The sequence below is a fragment of the Lithobates pipiens genome, unplaced genomic scaffold (genome assembly GCF_037356315.1).
Source record: "Lithobates pipiens isolate NorthernLeopardFrog02 unplaced genomic scaffold, aLitPip1_a1.2 Scaffold_16, whole genome shotgun sequence".
NCBI classification, from domain to species: Eukaryota; Metazoa; Chordata; class Amphibia; order Anura; family Ranidae; genus Lithobates; species Lithobates pipiens.
In genome coordinates this window covers 322,604,403-322,626,848 of record NW_027507748.1, presented here as the reverse complement: position 1 = coordinate 322,626,848, position 22,446 = coordinate 322,604,403, and the positions used below count along the sequence as shown (strand labels likewise).

The 22,446-nt window shown below is 39.9% G+C and overlaps 1 protein-coding gene and 1 pseudogene across 1 annotated transcript in view; both read left to right on the top strand.

The window, feature by feature from the left end:
• The window catches only part of LOC143982741 (protein argonaute-1), a 246,286-nt gene extending 224,260 nt beyond the window's left edge, over positions 1-22,026 (top strand). The window contains exons 17-19 of the mRNA XM_077481721.1: positions 15,719-15,820; positions 17,159-17,358; positions 17,458-22,026. Coding sequence (XP_077337847.1) covers positions 15,719-15,820; positions 17,159-17,358; positions 17,458-17,566 — 411 coding nt within the window. The 3' untranslated portion in view covers positions 17,567-22,026. The remainder of the gene's footprint in view (positions 1-15,718; positions 15,821-17,158; positions 17,359-17,457) is intronic.
• LOC143986310 (5S ribosomal RNA) lies at positions 5-123 on the top strand (annotated as a pseudogene).
• Positions 22,027-22,446: the final 420 nt, after the last annotated feature.

Sequence of the window (22,446 nt, the reverse complement as noted above, 5' to 3'; positions counted from 1 at the left end):
TCCAGCCTACGGCCACATCACCCTGAAAGTGCCTGATCTCATCTGATCTAGGAGGCTAAGCAGGGTCGGGCCTGGTTAGTGCCTGGATGGGAGACGGCCTGGGAATGCCAGGTGTCGTAGACTGAATCAGACAATGCCATAGCTGTGGCTTATCTCAATCACCAAGGGGGCACAAGAAGTCATGCGGCCCAGAAAGAGGTACATTTTTTTCTGTCTTGGGCAGAAAGCAACATTCCTTGCCTATTTCATTCCAGGAATGGAGAATTGGCAGGCGGACTACTTCAGTACTATTTTTTCCGGAAGAATGGTTCCTTCTCCCTGGCATCATTCTGTCAATATGCCAAGGGGATGTCCGAACATAGGTCTATTGGCATCCAGGTTCAACAACAAGATTGATAAATTTGTGTCAAGGACAAGAGATCCAATGGCATGCGAAACAGATGCCTTGTTATTTCCATGGGATCAGTTTTCACTGATCTATGCTTTCCCTCCTGTTCTGCTTCCGCACCTTCTTCACAGGAGCAAGCAAGAAGGGAAGGAGGTGATTCTTGTGGCCCAGCATGGCCCATGAGACCCACATTCTAAAATAAGACAGTGGACTGTTAGCTTCAGTAGTTTCTATTTTGGTTATGCTAGAAAGCCGGCCTTCAGTGTCATATACTAATGAGTCTGGAAACATATGTCTCCTGGTGTGAATCCAGGGGTTGGCACCCCAGGAAATATGTCATAGGTAGAATCCTTGAATTCCTACGGATGGGATTAGAAATTAAGCTGGCCCTGAGTACTTTCAAAGGCCAGGTATCGGCCTTATTGGTGTTTTTTCAAGGACCACTTACTTCTCACTCTCTGGTTCGTAACTTATTCAGGGGGAAACGTGGATTAAATCCTTCAGTTAGGTCACCCCTGAATCCTTGGGACTTAATATTAGTACTGTCATGTTTACAAAAACAGTCTTTTTGAGGCAATTCTGGATTTTTCCCTTGGTCCTCTTGACGAGGATCATTTTTTTGGTGTCCATATCTTCTGCAAGAAGAATATCAGGGTGGCTGCTCTTTCTTGTAAAGAGTCATATTGGATTATTCTTAAGGATAAGGTTGCATTGCGGTCTCATCCTAATTTCCTTCCGAAGGTAGTGTCAGGTTTTTTTCATATTAAACCAAGATATTGTTCTGCCTTAATTTTTTTCAGAACTTCATTCTCTGAAAAAAAAGGTCACTACTTTCTCTTGATGTGGTGAGAGCGGTCAAGGTGCATTTAAAGGTGACTGCTCTGAGATGTTTTTTGTTTGTGTTGCTTGAAGGTCCTAAAAGAGGACAGGCAGCATTGGAATCTACGATTTCTAGGTGGATTCGTCAAGTGATTGGTCAAGCTTTTGGCTTAAAAAAAATTAATTCCTCCTTTTTCATTTTAAAGGCACTCCAACAGGGCCGTAAGTGCTTCTTGAGCAGTGAATCACCAAGCCTCCTTTGGCTCAGATCTGCATGGCCGCAACTTGGTCTTCAATCCATACATTTACCAGATTATATCAAGTAGATGTAAAAGACCATGAGGATATTGCCTTTGGACGCAGTGTACTGCAGGCCACAGTATGAGTCCTCTAGTCTCTTTGTGCCCTACTATTGTTGTGTCTCCCTCCCTTCAGTTGGCATTGCTATGGGACATCCCACATAGTAACTACTATAGCTTTGTGTTGTCCCCTGATGTATGAAAAGAAAACGGGATTTTTAAAAAACAGCTTACCTGTAAAATCCTTTTCTTTGAAGTACATCAAAAGAAAGGTCCCTACCTTCTTTGGTATACATGTGTATTTCTTTGCTACAAAAACTGAGGCGCTCCCACCAGTGGGAGGGGTTATATAGGGAGTGCACTTTTTAATTTAGGGCGTGTCCATCACCTGAAGGTGGCCTATAACCCACATATTAACTACTGTGGCTCTTTGTCCCCTGATGTACTTCAAAGAAAAGGATTTTACAGGTAAGCTGTTTTTAAAAATCCTGTTTTTTGCAGCTGATCCAACCCCACGCTGAGCTGTCAATTGCGGCTTTGCTGTGGAGGCAGGTGCAGAGGACACAGCCAACAACGGGTGCCCCATAGTAAGACTATGGGTGAAGTCACCTCCCATTTATTTCACAGCCGTTGTTGGCTATGTCCTCTGCAGAGTTTCCGCAGCTGGAGACAGGATCAGAGCGGCTTCAAAAAAGATATGTATACTGATTTCTTCTTTACGGGGCTAGATAAGTTAGATTTAAAAATCTTATCTAAGAATTTTCGTTCCTATTTCGCACCATTAGTGGGCTTCAGCAACAGCCGATTTTTGTGCGGCAATCAAATTTGAGTAATCCGTCATGTTGGAAATTTTTGGAAAAACAAACAATTTTCTAATCAACGTTGGGAGAATCGTGCGAGAAATGAAATCCAAAAAGAAATGCGCATGTGCAAGAAAAGAAAATTCCCAGAAAGAAAAGATTCCCAGCCACAAAAATTCTTTTCTGTAGCAACATGAGGTGAAATTGAAGGCTTGCTTGGCCAAATTTCGAAATCAATGGTGGCACCTTCGGATCACAAAACGCACACATTTTTCTTTTGAAATTCGACCATGTATGGCTAGCCTTAGTGTTACGGTGGACTTACTCTTTAACTTTGGTTTCTTTGTTAAAGTGCAATATTCTAGCCTAAAATGTTGCTGATGCAATTATCAAACAGCCTGGTGACTGACCTGTTTTATAAGAAGCATGTTCATGATTCAGGTCTGAAGTTTGGATCTTTATAAGTATTTATCCCTTTCATGACTAGGACACTTAGAAAACAAAATACCCAGACCAAATTTAGCCGTATCAGTAGGCATTGGTTAATGTAACCACAACCCCAATTTCCAAAAAGTTGGGATGCTGTGTAAATTCTACATAAAAACAGAATGCAATCATTGGAAATCTCATGAACCCGTATTTTATTCACAATAGAAAACCTATCAAATGTGTAAATTGGTTGTAAAGGCAGGTTTTTGTTTATCTTAATGCATTCTGTGCATCATATTTTTTTTTTATTATTATTACTTGACACATAGTTATGCTATGCACATACTTACGATTAAATATTTTGATGTTCTATCATTTATATTTTGTGATACAGTATGAGTGAGTAATTTAGCACGATGCTAGTTTTGTATTCCCTTATTATGGGAGGGGGTAGCTCACTTTAGTGCTGGCAGCTTGGGAGAGAGGTAGATCAGGGTTTTTATTAGTTTAATTCCTGAGCTCATGTAGTGATGTCCATCACACAATCATGCCTGTTTTTAATACAGTGCCATCTCATTATTTTTCAGCCCCTTGTGCACAGAGATTTCTCCAGATTCTTGGATTCTTTTCATGAAATTATGTTTTATAGATTATATATTTAAAATCTTTGCAATTTTACATTGAGGAATATTATTCTGAAATTGTAGATAATTTTTAGTTGCAGATTTTCACAGATTGGTCAACCTCTGCCCAATTTACTGCTGAGATAGTCTGATTCTCTAAGATGCTCTTTTTATACCCAACCACATTTCTGACCTGTTGCCAGTTATTTTTTTGAATATTCTATTTTAAACATTTTTTTTTACAAATAAACAAACATAATTCAATTGCATGCGTATCACAAAATATATCATAACGCGGTTCAGCTCTATTTTCAGCAGACATATAGAAAATTGAAATTCACATTTCTTATTTTTTTTGTTCTAACATTTGTATAAAGCCCTGTACACACAATTGGATTTTCCAACGGAAAATGTTGGATGTCAGGCTGTTGGTGTAAAATCCGACCGTGTGTATGCTCCATCGGACAATTACAAATATAGAATGGTCCTGCGCAACCCAAAAAGTGCTACGTGCTTCAAATCAAAATAAATATAAGTGCATAAAAAATGTAAATACATAAAAAAGGCACAAAGAACAGTCCCAAAAAACAGTCCCAAAATCTTGGTTCAATAGCATCAAATACGTTCAAGGAATGGTGCAAAGAAGGTGTTCATATAACACGGTAAACTCTATGCTCCCAGAACTCTCACCTCAGAACCTTTAAAAATAGGCACATCAAATATATCAGACAGCTTCAGTTCCGTTTCAGTTCCGTTCTTAGCCACCAGAGGATCTTCAATAATAAATGATTGAAATGCCATGTATATCCATGCTAAGCCACCAGAGGGCCAAACATCACTATATTATTGGATGGTGTCTGCGATGGCGATCTCTGCTGATATGTGCAGCTCAAAGAGGAAACATAGGGAGAGAAGAGGGGCTCTAATAGTGTAGTAGTTTATTAAAAATAGGGTACAATCAATTAAAAATAAGATCAGACTCTCACATTTAAAAATATAAGACAGCGCATAAAGAAAGATGGTGTACTGGCATCTTCGGCCAGTCTTACTTCACTTCCGGTATCGCGTCACGGCCACTCCCTACGCGTTGCGTCAATCACGTGACTTCTTTTTTTTACCTTGAATTAGTAGCGCGAAGGCTTTACTCACTATCCATTGGACAATTGTTGTCAGACTTTCCGCCAACAAATTTTGGCTAGCGTGTCTTCAAATTTTCCGCCAACAAATGTGTGTTGTCGGATTTTATGATCGTGTGTACACAAGTCTGTCGGACAAAAGTCCAAAGTACAAACACGCATCCTCGAAAGCAGAAGCGATCAGTCTTGTGTTTGTAATGGAGAATTAACATTTGTGACGTGGCAAATTATAAACTCTCCAAATGCAGTGAACAGTCTTTTTCTTTAATGGGACAATAATAAAGCTGCTTTGCTGGAGATACTGATGGAGTTATTGCAAACTAATTTTCAACTGCTTTTTTTTTTTTTTACTGGTGATATCAAGAATACTATTATTATCTTTTTTGTTTTTATTTATTTATTTGTGCAAGTTACCACAGCACCATTATACCGTCATTTTTAAGATCAAAGGTTGGTGTCCTTTGTCAATTTTACATTGTATTTTTTTAAATGTAACTGCCTACTCCCAAACTGTCATTTTAACCACTTACAGACTGGACCATTTTGCTAGTCAAAGACCAGACCACTTTTTGCGATTTGGCACTGACAATTGCGCAGTCATGTGACGTGGCTCCCAAACAAAACTGACGTCCTTTTTTTTCCCACAAATAGAGCTTTCTTTTGGTGATATTTGATCACCTCTGCGGTTTTTATTTTTTGAGCAATAAACAAAAATAGAGCGACAGTTTTGAAAAAAACACATTATTTTTAACTTTTTGTTATAATAAATATCCCCCAAAAATATATTTAAAAAAACTTTTTTTCCCCTCAGTTTAGGCCGATACGTATTCTTCTACATATTTTTGGTAAAAAAAATCGCAATAAGCGATTATTGATTGGTTTGCGCAAAAGTTATAGCGTTTACAAAATAGGGATAGTTTTATGGCATTTTTATTAATAAATTATTATTATTTTTTTACTAGTAATGGCAGTGATCAGCGATTTTTATTGTGATTGCGACATTATGACGGACACATCGGACATTTTTGACACATTTTTGGGACCATTGTCAGTTATACAGCAATCACTGCTATATAAATGCAGTGATTCCTGTGTAAATGACACTGGCAGTGAAGGGGTTAACCAGTGGGTGGCAGTGTAGGGTTTAAGTGTTCCTAGGGGTGTGTTACTAACTGTGGGGGGTTGGGCTTTCATTTAGTGAACACTGATCTCTGCTCCAATCACATGGAGCAGAGATCAGCGTCACTAGTTGCTAGGCAGAATGGAGAAATGTTGTTTACAGCGGCATTTCTCCATTCAGCCATCACGTGAGACGATCGCGGGTATGCCTGTGGCGATCGAGTCCGCGGGACCCGTGACCGGACTCACGGGGGTCCCGACCAGCACGCGACGGCAGGGCGGCATTGGAGATTGGACGTACCTGTACGCCAATATGCCTGCCCGTGCCACTCTGCCGACGTACATCGGCGTGTGCTGGTTGGGAACCGGTTAAGTAAAACACATAGCCAAGTATTATGCTCCACAATTTTTTCATTGTGCATTAATAAAAAATTCATAAAAAAATAGACATTCTATCTGCCAATAGAACTTACTCAAAAAGTGCTTTCTATGCATCCAAAAATATAGAAATTATACCAAATCAAATCATTATTCAACCAAAAAAATAATGTCAAAGCAATAACGCCAAGGCCAATAATAAATAACACGTTATTTCCTCCGATTTCGCAACATGTCTGGTTGATGAACAGCAATTCAGAAACGAACTGAAAATCTCCAACTGAAAAGCACTAAATGAAAAAATGAGAAAAGGAAAGCGCACATCAAACTTACCAAACTTCTACTAATATGAAATTAGCAGAAGGAGCCCAAAGGGTGGCGCTAAAGAGCTGAAAAGCCACATAGTACATCTAGTACGTCACTACGTTTGTAATTGTTGGCCAACATTTTTGTGAACGTGTGTATGCAAGACAAGTTTGAGCCAGCACCCTTCGGACAAAATTCCACGGTTTTGTTGTCGGAAAGTCTGATCGTTTGTACGAGGCAAAAGTCTTTACCTACGTGTCCTACCTATTCACAAATAAAGAGAAAAAAAGAATAACCCCCCCCCCCAATTATTATTATTATACATGATTTATATAGCGGCAACAGTTTGCACCAATTAACTTAATTACTTGCAAAATGTTACAGCTCTTCCCAGTTAGTACCAGTTACATTGCTAGATTTATGTTGTCCTGTCCCACCTTTTTTGAGATGTGTTGCTGCCATCAATTTCAGAATGACCTTATATTTTTTCCTAAAATGGTACATTATCTTAGTTTAAACATTGGATATGCTTTCTATATTCTATTGTACATAAAGTATGGGTTTATGAGATTTGCAAATCATTGCATTCTGTTTTTATGCAGCTCTTACACAGTGTCCCATATTTTTGGGAATTTGGGTTGTAGAAGTCTACAACTAGTTTGCCTTCCTAAATTATTTTAAGGACTTTTATTTGTTATATTTTGAATTTAAGACTAAAAGATGGATACAATGTTTGAAAAATGCATTTTACACTTAAGACCCCTTTCACACATACAGACCGTTCGTCCTTTTTTCATCCATCTATTGACATCAATGCATTCCTATGGAACAACAGATGATCATTCATTTGCATCCGTTTTCATCTGCTTCCGTCAACATCAGTTTTTTTGAACAGATGAAAACCCTATTTCTCATCAGTCAAAAAAACGGAACGAACGAAAAACCAATGTTGGCGGACGACATCTGCTTACCTCCTATGCGCTGACATACGTTTTTAAAACCTTTTTTTTCCCTCACTGTATATTAGCTGGTTGCTAAGGAGGGGGCCAGGAAGCCGGCCGCTGCATCCGTAACAACCGATGAGTCATCAGCTGTCAGTTGAATGTAAAACAAACAATTGGCAGCAAAAAAAATTTGCGTTAAAAAAAAAATGGCGGGCCTGGTACTGACCTGAAATCCATACCAGACCCTTATCTGAGCATGCAGCCCGACAGGTCAGGAAAGGAAGGGGACGAGCGAACGCCCCCTTCTGAACCATACCAGGCTGCATGCCCTCAACATGGGGGGATGGGTGCTTGGGGGGGCTCTTGCCCCCCAGATCCCATGTGTTCACAATGTGTGGCTTCCATGGTCATGGCAAAATCATGAACCAATCAGCTGTGGGCTCCAAGTAGTGCGTAAATTAAAATTGCATTTTAAGGAACATTAAAGCAGGGTTCCACCCTAAAGTGGAACTTCCGCTGATCGGAACCCTCCCCCCTCCGGTGTCACAATTGGCACCTTTCAAGGGGGAGGGGGGTGCAGATACCTGTCAGACAGGTATTTACACCCACTAGTAGAAATAATTTGACTCATGAGCTATGGCATGTTATTGCCATCATCCCGAAAATGATACATATAATTAGATAATACCTCAAATTTATTGGGATTTTTAAGGCAATATAGAAAAAAGAAAATATATACTAAGATGTATATGAAAAAACATAAATTTTATTACAACTATCAAAAAATATTACAAAACCACAATGATCCATAAAATAACAGTGTTGTGCTAACATATGTGTATGGCATAGAATGTTACTACATGCGTAGACTCTATCCAGCAAAACAGGCAGCTCTTTTCCTACGTGTTTCGAAAAATGTGTATTAATAATTTCTTCTTCAGGGAAGCCACTGTCTGTAAGCACATAACAAGCAATGAATATTACAAAGATTACATATGTACAAATGACAAGATACATTAAATCCCAATACTTGAATACTCACATGCTATTTCTGTACCAAAAGTAGGCACTATCTCCTCTTTAGGCGACCGTTCCAGAAACGGAAAGACAGGCCAAGAGAGGAGGGGATTAAGCCACAAACGTGGAGATGATAGGGATAGTGTGAATCTGTTGCAAGGTCACCGCATTCAAAGCCCTGGAGTCCAAATGAACTCAACAAAAGATGGGAATAAAAGATTCCTTTGCACAAATGTCCAATGGCCCATCAAATAGGAAGATGTTATGTTGTATAAACCTCAATCTTGTCTAAAAGACCTACAACAAAAAGAACCAAGAAACATTTTAGTCTACTCCCTAGCCTTACATCCATCATGAGACAGGGGTTCCCAAAGTGTAGCTTACCGCCATAACGAGGTTCAATCGTTTCCTAGTTTTGTGCGAATATCACCGAATCTGGAGCATCCAAAGGACATAGGAGAGATTCCCACCTACTTAGAGCTTCTGGCGTCTGCCTTAAATAGCCCTTATTGAGTGAATTGGTGCCAAAAACTTCCTCCAATCAACAGAGAGGCTCCTCCAATCTCTCTAGCCGCTTCATTCTAATTGGAGGTTCTCCGAAGAGCTCCTCCTTTTTTCAACAATAACTTTTTTTTATTGCAGATCACCCAGGTGATTGCTCCAGGTATATAGATTCTTATTGGTCAAAATAGCGGCGTTTTTGCCGCCATTTACATCACTTCCGGTATGACCACTTCCGCCGGAACCGGAAGTGACGTCACTTCCGCCCGGAACCGTAAATGACGTAATTTCCCGGAACCGGAAGTGACCCTCTTTTGTACTTCCTGGAGAAAACATCTTACTGGGCAATGACTGTAAGCAATGACTGCAAGTAATTATAAGAATGCATGGGAGGAAAAGAACACTATAAAATGAATCGCTAAATCTATTGCAATCCATTTAAAAGGGGGCTCATCCCAATAGACTCAAATTAATGGGCGTGTGGAAAATAATCCACAAAAGTGACCGGCTTCGGCTTCCTCTCTCATGGAGGGACCAATGAGAAAAAGAAAGGGTCCTTTTGCGAAAACACAAGATATAGACCATGAAACCCAACAGGTTACAAAAAAACGTACAACTGAAGTTCAACAAGGCCCACATCTATCTAAAAATGGGGGGCCATCAAGAAATCTAAGAGATAGGAAAGATAACCCGAAAACTATTCCATCTGAGAAAAATAGAAATACCAAAAGTCCGAAGGAATTAGGGGCGGTTCCAAAATCACAAAAACAATTAGATGATTTTTTAGACAAAATAGTTCCAACCCAAACTCCAGTCCTAACCCAGTCTTAGAAGTAGAAACATGTACTAATATAGGCGAAGGTGGTTTAAACATCATAAATCTATCGTCACATACACTCACGGCTATTGAAAGCCAGGTGCTTTCACTTGGGCTGTCATTTTGCCCTAATAAATCATTAGATGACTTTGAAGTCATCAAAGACATTAATTTATTTGCACGCAAGGTACTTTTCAAATGCTTCTATAGCAAACAACCAAAACAAGAGGTTATTTCATCTAATCTTACAGCAGCTGATTTTAGGGCCCTGCGTGACCTTAATCAGCTGCTGCAGAAAAATGAATCAGTGCTGGATGATTGGGAAGAGGAAACTGATAGTGAAGATAGTCCAGACGAAGATCTTGGGCAGAGCTCCCCACCTGTGATAAAAAAAGTATACAAGAAAAAATCTAATAAATTTCCCCCATTGAGTTCCAATCCAGCCCTAGCATTGTTTGTCAGACTGACAACTAAAGAAATCAAAAAAATGAAAAAGGATAAGGGTAAGCCAAAAAATCTTAATTTAGAACAGAAACATGCATTAAAATCACTCCAGGACAATGTAGAAATTACAATAAAACAATCAGACAAGGGGGGTAACATCGTTTTAATGGATAACTCCATGTATGAAGCCATGTGCCTTAAAATCCTCAACGATCGGAAATGCTACTGTAGAATTTCGGCGTACTGTGTAGACAAATATAATCAAAAATTCTATGACCTGGTTGATGGAGCCTATAGAGATGGTGCCATTACTGTAGAGATGTGGGATTTTATACGTACTAAATATCCAAGAATACCTACCATGTATGCACTACCAAAAATACATAAAAATATTCAGAATCCCCCGGGCAGACCGATCATCTCTGGTAATGGCTGTATCTCGGAGGCTGCAAGCCAGGTCATAGATGATCATCTGAGACCACACGTTTTGGAATTAGCATCATACACTAAAGATACTATCCACTTATTACAAATCCTGGACGATTTAATAATCCCGGATACAGCAATATTGGTAACCATAGACGTCGAATCTCTCTACAATAGCATTCCCCACGATTTAGGAATAAAGGCAACACAACGAGTTTTACAACAAAGGTCAACTACCGAATGGAAATTTAATGAGTTTATTTTGTCAATGCTTGACTTCATACTCAGACATAATGTTTTTCTATTTAAAGGATCCCACTACCTCCAGGTACAAGGGGTGGCCATGGGCACATGTTGCGCACCCTCTTATGCCAACTTGTACCTGGGGGAGTGGGAAAAAACCTTTTTATCTGATGAGGCATGGGCCACATACAGTAAGTACATCGTACTGTGGCAACGTTATATTGACGATGTATTTATGGTTTGGAATGGGCCCGGAGGAAACATTAAAAACTTGTCTTGAAGTGATGAATCAAAATAATCTGAATCTTTTTTTCACCATGTCCTATAATCGGACCCAAATTGATTTCTTAGACATTACCATCATGAAAGATGCAGTGGGGCAACTCACTACAAAATTATTCAGGAAGGAAACTGCCGGCAATACGCTTTTGCATGCCAGCAGTTTCCATCCGGAATCTTTGAAAAAATCCATTCTATATAGCCAAATATTGCGAATTAAACGCAACTGTACAACTAATGAAGCCTTTCAAAAAGAGGCGGATGAATTGAGCAAAAGATTATTGCTACGGGGATATACAAAAACCTGCCTGAAAAAGGCCTTCAACCGTGTCAAAAATCAAGATAGACAAACTTTGCTATTTGGTAAAATTAAACCTAAGAAGAATGAGAATACAACTAGACTAATACTACGGTTTTCAAACGAGCATGATAAAATAAAAAGTGTTCTTACAAAATATTGGTCAATATTAACAGAGGATCCAATATTATCGACGGTTGTTACCCCAAAACCTCAAATCGCCTTCCGTAAGGCCGGCTCTCTTGGGGATTCATTGGTACAAAGTGAATATAAGGGTAACCAACCCCTAGATCCATGCAAAACTTGGGAAACATACCCATGCGGGTCCTGTTCCTGTTGTGAATACATAAAACAACGGACTACTTTCAAGTTACCTAACGGTGAGAGTTTTCGACTAAAACACTTCGCTAATTGTAAAACTAAAGGCGTTGTTTACCTGTTCCAATGCGAGTGCGGGGCTTTCTACATTGGAAAGACCAAACAAGAATTAGGCCAACGTATTAGCAAACATTTGTCTGCCATGAGGATCTGCAACCTCTATCTCCCTTTGGGGAGACATATTGCGGATGCTCATGCATATAGGATGTCGGTTGTAAACTTTACTGTGATAGACCGGGTACATATACCTATCAGAGGGGGGGATTGGAACAAGACACTCTTGCAACGTGAAATGCGTTGGATTAAATTCTGGGAAGCTACAATTTATCCAGGGCTTAATGAAACAGAGAGCTTTAGGCCATTCCTGGAGGGCTATGTCTCAGGTAAAACTGAATGATTAGCTGGTTGGTGGACAATTGGGCTCCTTACCCAGATGTGATTCTGTTCTCCCTTTTTTTTTTTTTTTTTCCTTTCTCTTCTCTCTTGTTAATAAACAAAAATAAAAATCAATATATTTGTATTTATATACATAATTTTCTCTATGTGAACAATACTTGATGTCTCTAAACATGTTTTTAAGTGATTCATAATAGGTTTGGTGGGATCTGTGGTCACCGCGTTCCCGGCACAGGTAAGCCCATCGGGGTGGTTTTGTTGTGGGGGCGTTGTGGTTGGGGTTATTCTTACCCCTTTCCTTGCTCCCCTTTTCTTTGCCACCAATTTGGGCATTGGTTTTCGTTCCCGATAGCCACTGTGTTTGGCATCTGGAGGTCTATCCAGTTTATTTCTGTGTCGGTGGTTTTAGTTCTAGCCTTAGTGACATATTGCAGGTGACAAATTTAATTGGTGTATCTGCAAAGTTACGGTCACTTTTGTGGATTAATTTCCACACGCCCATTAATTTGAGTCTATTGGGATGAGCCCCCTTTTAAATGGATTGCAATAGATTTAGCGATTCATTTTATAGTGTTCTTTTCCTCCCATGCATTCTTATAATTACTTGCAGTCATTGCCCAGTAAGATGTTTTCTCCAGGAAGTACAAAAGAGTGTCACTTCCGGTTCCGGAAAATTACACCATTTCCGGTTCCGGGCGGAAGTGACGTCACTTCCGGTTCCGGCGGAAGTGGTCATACCAGAAGTGATGTAAATGGCGGCAAAAACGCCGCTATTTTGACCAATAAGAATCTATATACCTGGAGCAATCACCTGGGTGATCTCCAATGAAAAAAAGTTATTGTTGAAAAAAGGAGGAGCTCTTCGGAGAACCTCCAATTAGAATGAAGCGGCTAGAGAGATGGGAGGAGCCTCTCTGTTGATTGGAGGAAGTTTTTGGCGCCAATTCACTCAATAAGGGCTATTTAAGGCAGACGCCAGAAGCTCTAAGAAGTTGGGAATCTCTCCTATGTCCTTTGGATGCTCCAGATTCGGTGATATTCGCACAAAACTAGGAAACGATTGAACCTCGTTATGGCGGTAAGCTACACTTTGGGAACCCCTGTCTCATGATGGATGTAAGGCTAGGGAGTAGACTAAAATGTTTCTTGGTTCTTTTTGTTGTAGGTCTTTTAGACAAGATTGAGGTTTATACAACATAACATCTTCCTATTTGATGGGCCATTGGACATTTGTGCAAAGGAATCTTTTATTCCCATCCTTTGTTGAGTTCATTTGGACTCCAGGGCTTTGAATGCGGTGACCTTGCAACAGATCCACACTATCCCTATCATCTCCACGTTTGTGGCTTAATCCCCTCCTCTCTTGGCCTGTCTTTCCGTTTCTGGAACGGTCGCCTAAAGAGGAGATAGTGCCTACTTTTGGTACAGAAATAGCATGTGAGTATTCAAGTATTGGGTTTTAATGTATCTTGTCATTTGTACATATGTAATCTTTGTAATATTCATTGCTTGTTATGTGCTTACAGACAGTGGCTTCCCTGAAGAAGAAATTAATACACATTTTTCGAAACGCGTAGGAAAAGAGCTGCCTGTTTTTCTGGATAGAGTCTACGCATGTAGTAACATTCTATGCCATACACATATGTTAGCACAACACTGTTATTTTATGGATCATTGTGGTTTTGTAATATTTTTTGATAGTTGTAATAAAATTTATATTTTTTCATATACATCTTAGTATATATTTTCTTTTTTCTATATTGCCTTAAAAATCCCAATAAATTTGAGGTATTATCTAATTATAGGTATTTACACCCACTTCCGGGCATAGACCCACGGGAGTCTATGCCTCTTCCTGTCCCCGCGCGCTGTCTGCTGGGACACACACCCACACACCTAGAATGGTGACGGCAGCAGAGAGCCGAGCGATCGATTGGCCTCGGCTGCCAGCATTGCTGGACCCCGGGACAGGTGAGTGTCCATTTATTAAAAGTCAGCAGCTGCAGTATTTGTAGCTGCTGGCTTTTAATATTTTTTTCCACAGTGCAATCCCGCTTTAACCTCTGGTGGGAAGTGGTTACATTACATTACCTTGAAATAAAAGTAATAGTCCTCCATTAAAATACTATGATTTTCAAGGGGTTTTATATAAAAAGCATTCATGGTTAGATTAAAAAAAATATTCAGGAGCTTTTCAGAGGGGAACACATTTTAAAAGAAATTTAATGTAATATGTTCTGCAGTTACATATACATTTTAAGAAAGTAAAACAGTAAATAAAAAAATCACAATCCTGTTATTCTTACGTGCTTTGTGCAAAAGTTTTGCATAGAGAAGCCCCAAACCTCCTCTTCTGGGGATCCTCGCCAGTGCTCAGTGCTCCTCCTCTTCTTTGTGTGCCTCCATAGCAAACTGCATGCTGTGAGGGCAGACATACGAGCTCGATCTCGGGCCAACTTGTGTGCGTCGCACAGTGCATCTCAGCCCCATCCCCTGCTCCCTCCTCGCAGGATTTGGTTGATAGCAGCAGAGGACACTTTCCATGTCTAGTCAAGAGAGAGAGAGAAAGGAGCACCGTTGCTCTCAGGCACAGCGCTGGCTCAAGATCAGGCTTGGGTAAGTATTTAGGGAGGGACTGGGGGGAGCTGTTTTTTATTTTTATTTTACCTCAATGCAGAAAATGGATTAAGGTAAAAATAAATATACATTTTATACTGTTTTCTGCTGCACATAGCGAGTGTGATCCTAATGCACTGTGGCTGCAGATATATTCTTTTACTGCTGTACTGCGAACAGAACAAAACAGAAAGACATTGCACAAACACACCTGAGTGAGTCAGAGAAGGGGCACACCTCACCCTGGTCTCCTGTAAAGAATTTTTAATTAAGTTTTCATTCTGTCTGAATACAATGACACTGCAGGGAGCATTCCCCCATCCACCTCAAATCTGTGGATAGGAAAATCAGGTCAGTATTTGCTGGTCGAACGAAAAAAGAAATCCTCTATGGACTGCCTAAAGGGGTCTAAAAAATAAAAGTTGTTTATACTTCCCAGATGCAAGTGTGAATAAGGCCCTGAGCTGTATATAAAGACAAAACTTTTTTTTTTTTTTAGTTTTGTCTAGACTAAGGAAGGGTTAAACCCTCTGCCAAGTTTTATTGTGGTCTTTGGGAGAAGCTTCATCATTTATCCTGATGACCATTGTCACCATGAGAGAATATAAGGGTAAATCCTAAATTTTAGGGTTGTCACGAGAGCAAGAGGTGAGGGGAAACCTTGCAATAGTTTTCACATGTTCTAGTGACAACTGTCTAAGATGGGAGCTCCCCTCAATTTGTGGAGATTTTCGGTCATTTCCTTTTGCATTTCCAGACTACAAAAAAATAAGCTTATGTGTTTCAACCCTTCCCTACTCTATCTAAAACTAAAAAAAGTTTGGGCTATTAATTCTGTCTGCCTAGCCTCATTTATCGTAAAATGACAGCTAATATTAAAACAGTTGCACACCAAACTAACATGACTGTCATAAGTCATTTTTGGTGCAGCCAGAATTTTGATTATTCTTCGTAGATATTTCATATAATTAAAATTTTTCAGTTAATACTGGTATTTTACTGCTTTAAACTGTATGTGTTCTGTCTTACGCGTTTTTATGTTTTTCGTTTTTGCACATACAGATAGGAAAAAGTGGAAACATTCCAGCAGGAACAACTGTTGACACCAATATAACACATCCATTTGAGTTTGATTTTTATCTGTGCAGTCATGCAGGTATCCAGGTAATGTAGATCAAGTGCTCTTGAGGAAAATGGGCAGGAAAATGATTGTAATAAGGGGGAGTGGAGATCATGTTGTTAAATATTTTCTATTTCATATTTAGTTGGCTAACATAATTAAGGTTACAACTAGGGTTGCACCGATACCAATACTGGTGCCGACACTAAGCATGTGCGCGAGTATCGGTATTTGCGCAAATGCTCCAAAACTGGTACCGGAAGTGACGTCAGCTTGGGTGGATCTTCACTGTAGCCACTCACCCCTCTCCTTCATCTTGCACACATCAGTCTAACTAGCCTTGATCCATTGTCTGGGATGTTTGTGTCGAGACAGCTCCAATCCCTGCAAGATGCCCACAGAAAACCACACCCTGCTCCCGCCCTCTTCCCAGCAGCACAGCTTGTTTTGGGTGGTCCGACTGAGAAAAGGTGATCGCTTAACTGTAAGTCCCAAAGTAATTGCAGGCAGTATAAGCAACCTGGACGGTGAAAAAATATGGTGATTGGGGGTACAGTGATGACAAGGATTATGGCTCAGATTTGTTAGGGGTACAGAGGTATGCAAGAGCAGTACTGATAGTGGTAGAAAGGGGAAGTGCAGTGGTGGCAGAGGATACTTGTGGCATAAGAGTGCAGGTGTAGGAGGGGGTATAGTGTGCAGAGGTGTTTGTGGGGATGAACAGTGCTGGCAGTAATATGTTGTTGGGTTCTCCATATCCTCAATCCCTCTGCCAGCTGTCACCTCTGCCCCCATGTCTTTCCAGCTCCCACCTCCTCCACCCCCACTAGCCTACATTCCTCCCAACATTGTGCTCAACTCCTAAAGCCTCCGGTTCTTATCCACTGCTGCAAATAGATAACTGGCTGAACATACATTCCTTTTATATGTCCACAGTCACCAATACATAGCCCAGCTCACATGCCCTATCCTTTAACACTCCAATTTAACACTCCAGAGGTCCCTTCTGGCCATCCGGCAATCTCCCAATGACCCTCCCATCCCCCTCAGTGATCACAGCCTTTTCCATCCCAACCACTCCAACCCTCCCACCCCACAACCCCTATCCCAAACGTCCCTCAACTACCCTGCCCTCATCCATTACTCCCCTCCCTCTCCACTTTCCAAACCACTCCTCTACCTACTCTTCCTAGGCAACAGGTATTCGTAATTGGTATCGGTGAGTAAAGTGTCGGTACTCATACTCAGCGTTAAAAAAAAATGTTATCTGTGCATCCCTAGTTACAACTGGCTGAAAAACTAGGGCATCAGCTACCAGCTGCATTTCTTTAAAACTGAACCTTTAACTTTATTTATAGATGATGCTATTTTATCTTTTATAGGGCACCAGCCGTCCATCCCATTACTATGTTCTTTGGGATGATAACCGGTTCACAGCTGATGAACTTCAGATTCTCACCTACCAGTTATGTCACACATATGTTCGTTGCACACGGTCTGTTTCCATACCTGCACCTGCATATTATGCTCGACTGGTGGCTTTCAGAGCACGGTACCACTTGGTTGATAAGGAACATGACAGGTAAGCGGACCTATTTAGGTTTTACCATTACATTTTAGTAAATATTGGAGCTATTTAATTTTTGTGGCGGAGGTTGATGGTTGTTTGCATCTTTTCCAGTGGGGAAGGCAGTCACATCTCTGGACAAAGCAATGGGCGGGATCCACAAGCCTTAGCTAAGGCTGTGCAAGTTCATCAAGACACATTACGCACCATGTATTTTGCATGATGACCAATTGCAAACCTTTTCTGGTGGACTATTTTGATGTGTGACATGTTTGCCCAATACCGTACCTCATTGGCTCAGAGTAGTTTTCAAAGTTTCTGAGCCTAAACCCACAAGGGTACCTCACAACAAACTCACTAGCCCAATGGCGTCCCACAGGACCAACTTGGAATCACTTCGGACAATGATGCTTTTGTTTTTGCATGTTGTGGGAATGTAAGAGAGCACCATTTTAGCAGGTCTCCTTTGGTTGCCACGGCAAAATCCTTGATGACTTGAAATGCAAAACTGCAGGCAGATAAACTGAAAAGCTGAGCCCAACGCTCCAGTGGAGAAGGATGAATGTGAATAGCAACAATTTTGTGATGAAAGATCATATAAAAAACGAACAGTTTTGAGCCTTAAACAAAAGTTAAATCTGTTGTGTTCCCATTACAGTAAAGAAGACTTGAGGAGATTACATGCAAGCATTAAAAAAAACACCCCTTGAGGATGCTCCCACACCATGTGTTTCACAAAACCAGCACAATAATGCCATTTTCTAAGAACAGTGGTCGGCTAACTAGTGGTCAACGGTGGTTCTGTTTTGATTGCATAATATGAAATGCCATGGGGATGAAATGTCCATAAGTCAAGACATCAAATGTACGCCATAGTCATGTAGGGGAGGCTTTCCTACTGCACGACATGATAAACCAGCCAAATGTACTGAATGCTCACTACTTCATGTTTCCCCTGAAATCCGTTCGTGCCATATGGTCGTCTTACACTGAGGCAAAACGGAGCTGGGTTATTCTAAGCAATAGGGTGGTGTAATTTGATGATGACCTGACTCCTGCGTGCCTTCCTGTCTCAAACAAGTTGTTTGCCACATATACAAATGCACTTGTTACATTTTAAAACTGTAATATCATTGGTCCAAGGTGGTAAAAGTTACAGAAAATTGTGCAAAGTGCCTTGAACCCTTTAAGTGCTAGAAATTAGGTTATTGTTTCTGCTCCTTGTGGCTCAGCAGATGTACGTAACGGCACTAGAAGCACCAGCTCATTGGGAAGAAACATATTGGAGGTGGATCCATTAGTCTTTGCGCAATTACTGAAGGTGTTGTTTGGTAGGTTTAGTGGCAGTCAGTGCTGCCCACATTTCGCTTCAGTTGCATAAACTGGAGGTTCCCTCGATCATAGAGCCAGCTTTACTTCGATTCAGGATTTTCATTTATCATTTTGTTTGGTCCATGCATATAGAGATATTACAGAAATGTGCAGTATCACTGAAGCAGATACAAATATTTTAAGGAAAATATTGCCAGGACCTCAGATTTCTCAAAGTAGCAGGTACAGTATGAAGAAGGACATAGTTCTTACATGAAATGAATAGTTCTCCAAATTCACTCATTGCATTCCAAACACAGTATGCTTAGAACAAACCCGTATAAGGTTACTGTGATCAGTTCATTAAGGATACCGCTTTATGATCCAATAGTTATATTGTTTCTATCCAGTCATCTTACTTTACAGTGTCCTAGCGCCTAGAGCAGTATGGAGGACGTTGATCTGGGACTTGCCTTCTTTCTAGCACCTAGAGCAGTATGGAGGAAGTTGATCTGGGACCGGCCTTCTCTCTAGCACCTAGAACACTATAGTGAACTTGATCTGAGACAGGCCTTCTTTTTATCACCTAGAGCAGTATTTAGAATGTTGATTTGGGACAGGCCTTCTCTCTAGCACCTAGAGCAGTATGAAGGATGTTGATCTAGGACTGGCCTTCTCTCCCGCACCTAGAGCAGTATGGAGGACGTTGATCTGGGACTGGCCTTCTCTCTAGCACCTAGAGCAGTATAGATAACGTCGATCTGGGACAGGCCTTCTCTCTAGCATCTAGAGTAGTATTGAGGACGTTGATTTGGGACAGGCCTTCTCTCTAGCGCCTAGAGCAGCATGAAGGATGTTGATCTTGGACAGGCCTTCTCTCTAGCACCTAGAGCAGTATGGGCTATGTAGATCATGCAGCCATCACCCCTAAAGACTAGTAAGCTGCACTATATTACATTTTTGCTCTTGGGTTTAGATATGCTGAAACTGGACAAAACAAGTTAGTAGAATATGAAGGTGAAAGGGTTTGTAAGCAGAATAAACTATATAAAAAATATATTTTATCCTTATATGTCTAGGTGCCCCCAGTAGAGCAAAGGAGATTCCGGGTAAAAAGATCTCTTATTACTTAGGTCTTTTGTATGATACAATTTCTTCTGTTTGTTCCGGTGACAACTTACACTGCCATATCTCGGGAATAAGCTCCCTTTCAAGATAATTTACAATACCACCTGTGTTAAAGATGGTAAAAATAAGCCTTGGCACTTAAAATACAATGGATAGTGTAACAAGCATGTTTGGTTAATTTTATAAGCAGCATACAAAGTACCAGATATGTAAATGTTTACATAAGAGCCTAAATTAATTAAATGAAAGGGATACAACTAGGGCAGATTGTAGAATGTAATTATGTAGTTTCTGATATGAATTGTTATTAAAGAGTTATTTTTATGCTGAAAAACGTATAAATGGCATATGATTAAAACAATTCAGTCAGAGGTAGACCCAAAGGTTTGTCCCCAGTTATATTGAAAAAAAAAAAAAAAAACACACAAGCTTGCATTGCATTCATATGAGATAAATGCCATCTTGACCAATTTGTTCCAGACCCCATTCTTTATCATATGAAGGCAAATCACATGCTTCACTTTACCACATAATAATGATCAGTCATGACTCTGGCCACAGAAAAGTCTCCATTTGTTAATTGACCATCTGGTGAATATTCTACAGGACCAGTGCTATAAAGGGCTATACAGTTCTGTAATGCTTGGGTAAATATGTATACCTTTTAATTATATCACAGTAAGTGTCAAGGCATCAGCTAAAACAACCTTTGCATATAATTTTGATGAATGCATTGAATCATTTATGAATCGTTCATAAAGCCCTTCATGAATCGTTCATAAAGCCCTTCATGTCAAGTGGGCACTTTTATTGCTGTGCACTTTAACTGGGCATTTACTACAGCTTAGACCACTACTAAGGCTCCTCCAATAGTTCATGTATTGTTCTTAATTGGACGAATCCATGATCTGTCCTCAGGTGCTTCTGTGAGTGTAAATACAAAGTGAGTTGGAAAGGCTTGAGGTTTGTGAATTTGAGGAACCATCACGTTTTAAATCCAATATTATAGATGATGATTTTTGGATTTATTAGGATAAATTCAGTTTGTTAACCTACATTTATATGTTTATTCAATTGTGTTTTTGAATTTTTAGCCCTTGTAAAACTAGGAAATGGGTGCAGAAACACATCAAGTCCCATTGCTGCTGGTGTTACATGCTCTCCTGATATGGAATTTGCAGGCAGACTAATAAAAAATAATTTTTTTTTTTTTTTTTTTTTTTTAGTACATGCCATTTTTCACTTTGTGTGCATGAGAAGCACTGCCAAGCTCTAGAATTTTCTATGAATATAAGAACTCTCCCTGAAATAATTAAAAATAAACACAAAAATCAATCTGATCGCTGTATGTATTGTGTTGTATAATGAGAGCCCAAGATATATTTTAATCTTTTGTTAGTAGCGGCAAATGTTAGCAATAGAGTTTGTTTTTGACATTAGTCTTTGATATGTCACTAAAACAAAGTGAGCCTGTATCGACAGTACTTGTGTTGCTAGGAAAATGCAGCTTGCTATTTACATCACTTTGAGTTACTTCTGAGCCAATTCAAAATTAATTGACAGACACGTTTAACCTGCAGTTAACTTCCATTTGCCCCACTTATTATAAAGTTGTGTGAGATAGAAGAGAGAAGCCATTCTGAAACACACTATAGCTTGGCTAGTTTTTTGCAAACACACTTGGCTGAAATGCTGAAAAAAATTGAAAAAGTATATAGGGTTAGTTGGTTTGGTGTGAATATGCGTGACCTTAAAAGTGTCCATACAACATAAAATAAAGCAGGTTTCCTTTTCAGTTGTACATCATATACATTAATTTAGCTTATAACATATGTTAGAAGTTGTGTGGCTCTCTAGAGGAAGAGCTATTTTAACAGGAACTTGTAAGCCATTCTCACATTTAGTAGATATCCTGCCTAAGAGCATGCACCACAACTTGTTCTGCCTAAATCTTAAACTTGAGGCACCTGAACAATGAAAGAATCCTTATTGCCACTGAGGCCCTAACATTGGAAAGAGGGGTGGAGTTGAGGTGAGTAAGGATTTACTTCAGTATTAGGGAAGCTGTGGTATAAGAGAGAAGGGCGGGTTAACATGGACTACTCCATAAAAAATGCCATGCAACACTGTGGTATAAGTTAATATAAGATGGAATCGGTCAGGATACTACAGATTTGCATAAGCTATTGCGTGTATGTGTGTGTGTGTGTATATATATAACACAGTTGCAATAAAAAAGCATGTGGACCCTTTTGGAATTAAATGGATTTCTGCATAAATTGGTCATAAAAATGTGATCTGATCTTCATCATGATCTTCAAGTCAAAACAATAGACAATCACAGTCTGCTTAAACTAATAATACATAAAGAATTAAATGTTACCATGTTTTTATTGAACACACCATGTAAACATTCACAGTGCAGGTGGAAAAAATATGTGAACCCCTAGACCAGTGATGGCGAACCTTGGCACTCCTGATGTTTTGAAACGACATTTCCCATGATGCTCCACTACACTGCAGAGTGCATGAGCATCATGGGAAATGTAGTTCCAAAACATCTGGGGTGCCAAGGTTCGCCATCACTGCCCTAGACTAATGAGAGCTCCAAGAGCTAATTGGAGTGAGGTGTCAGCCAACTGGAGTCCAATCAATGAGATAAGA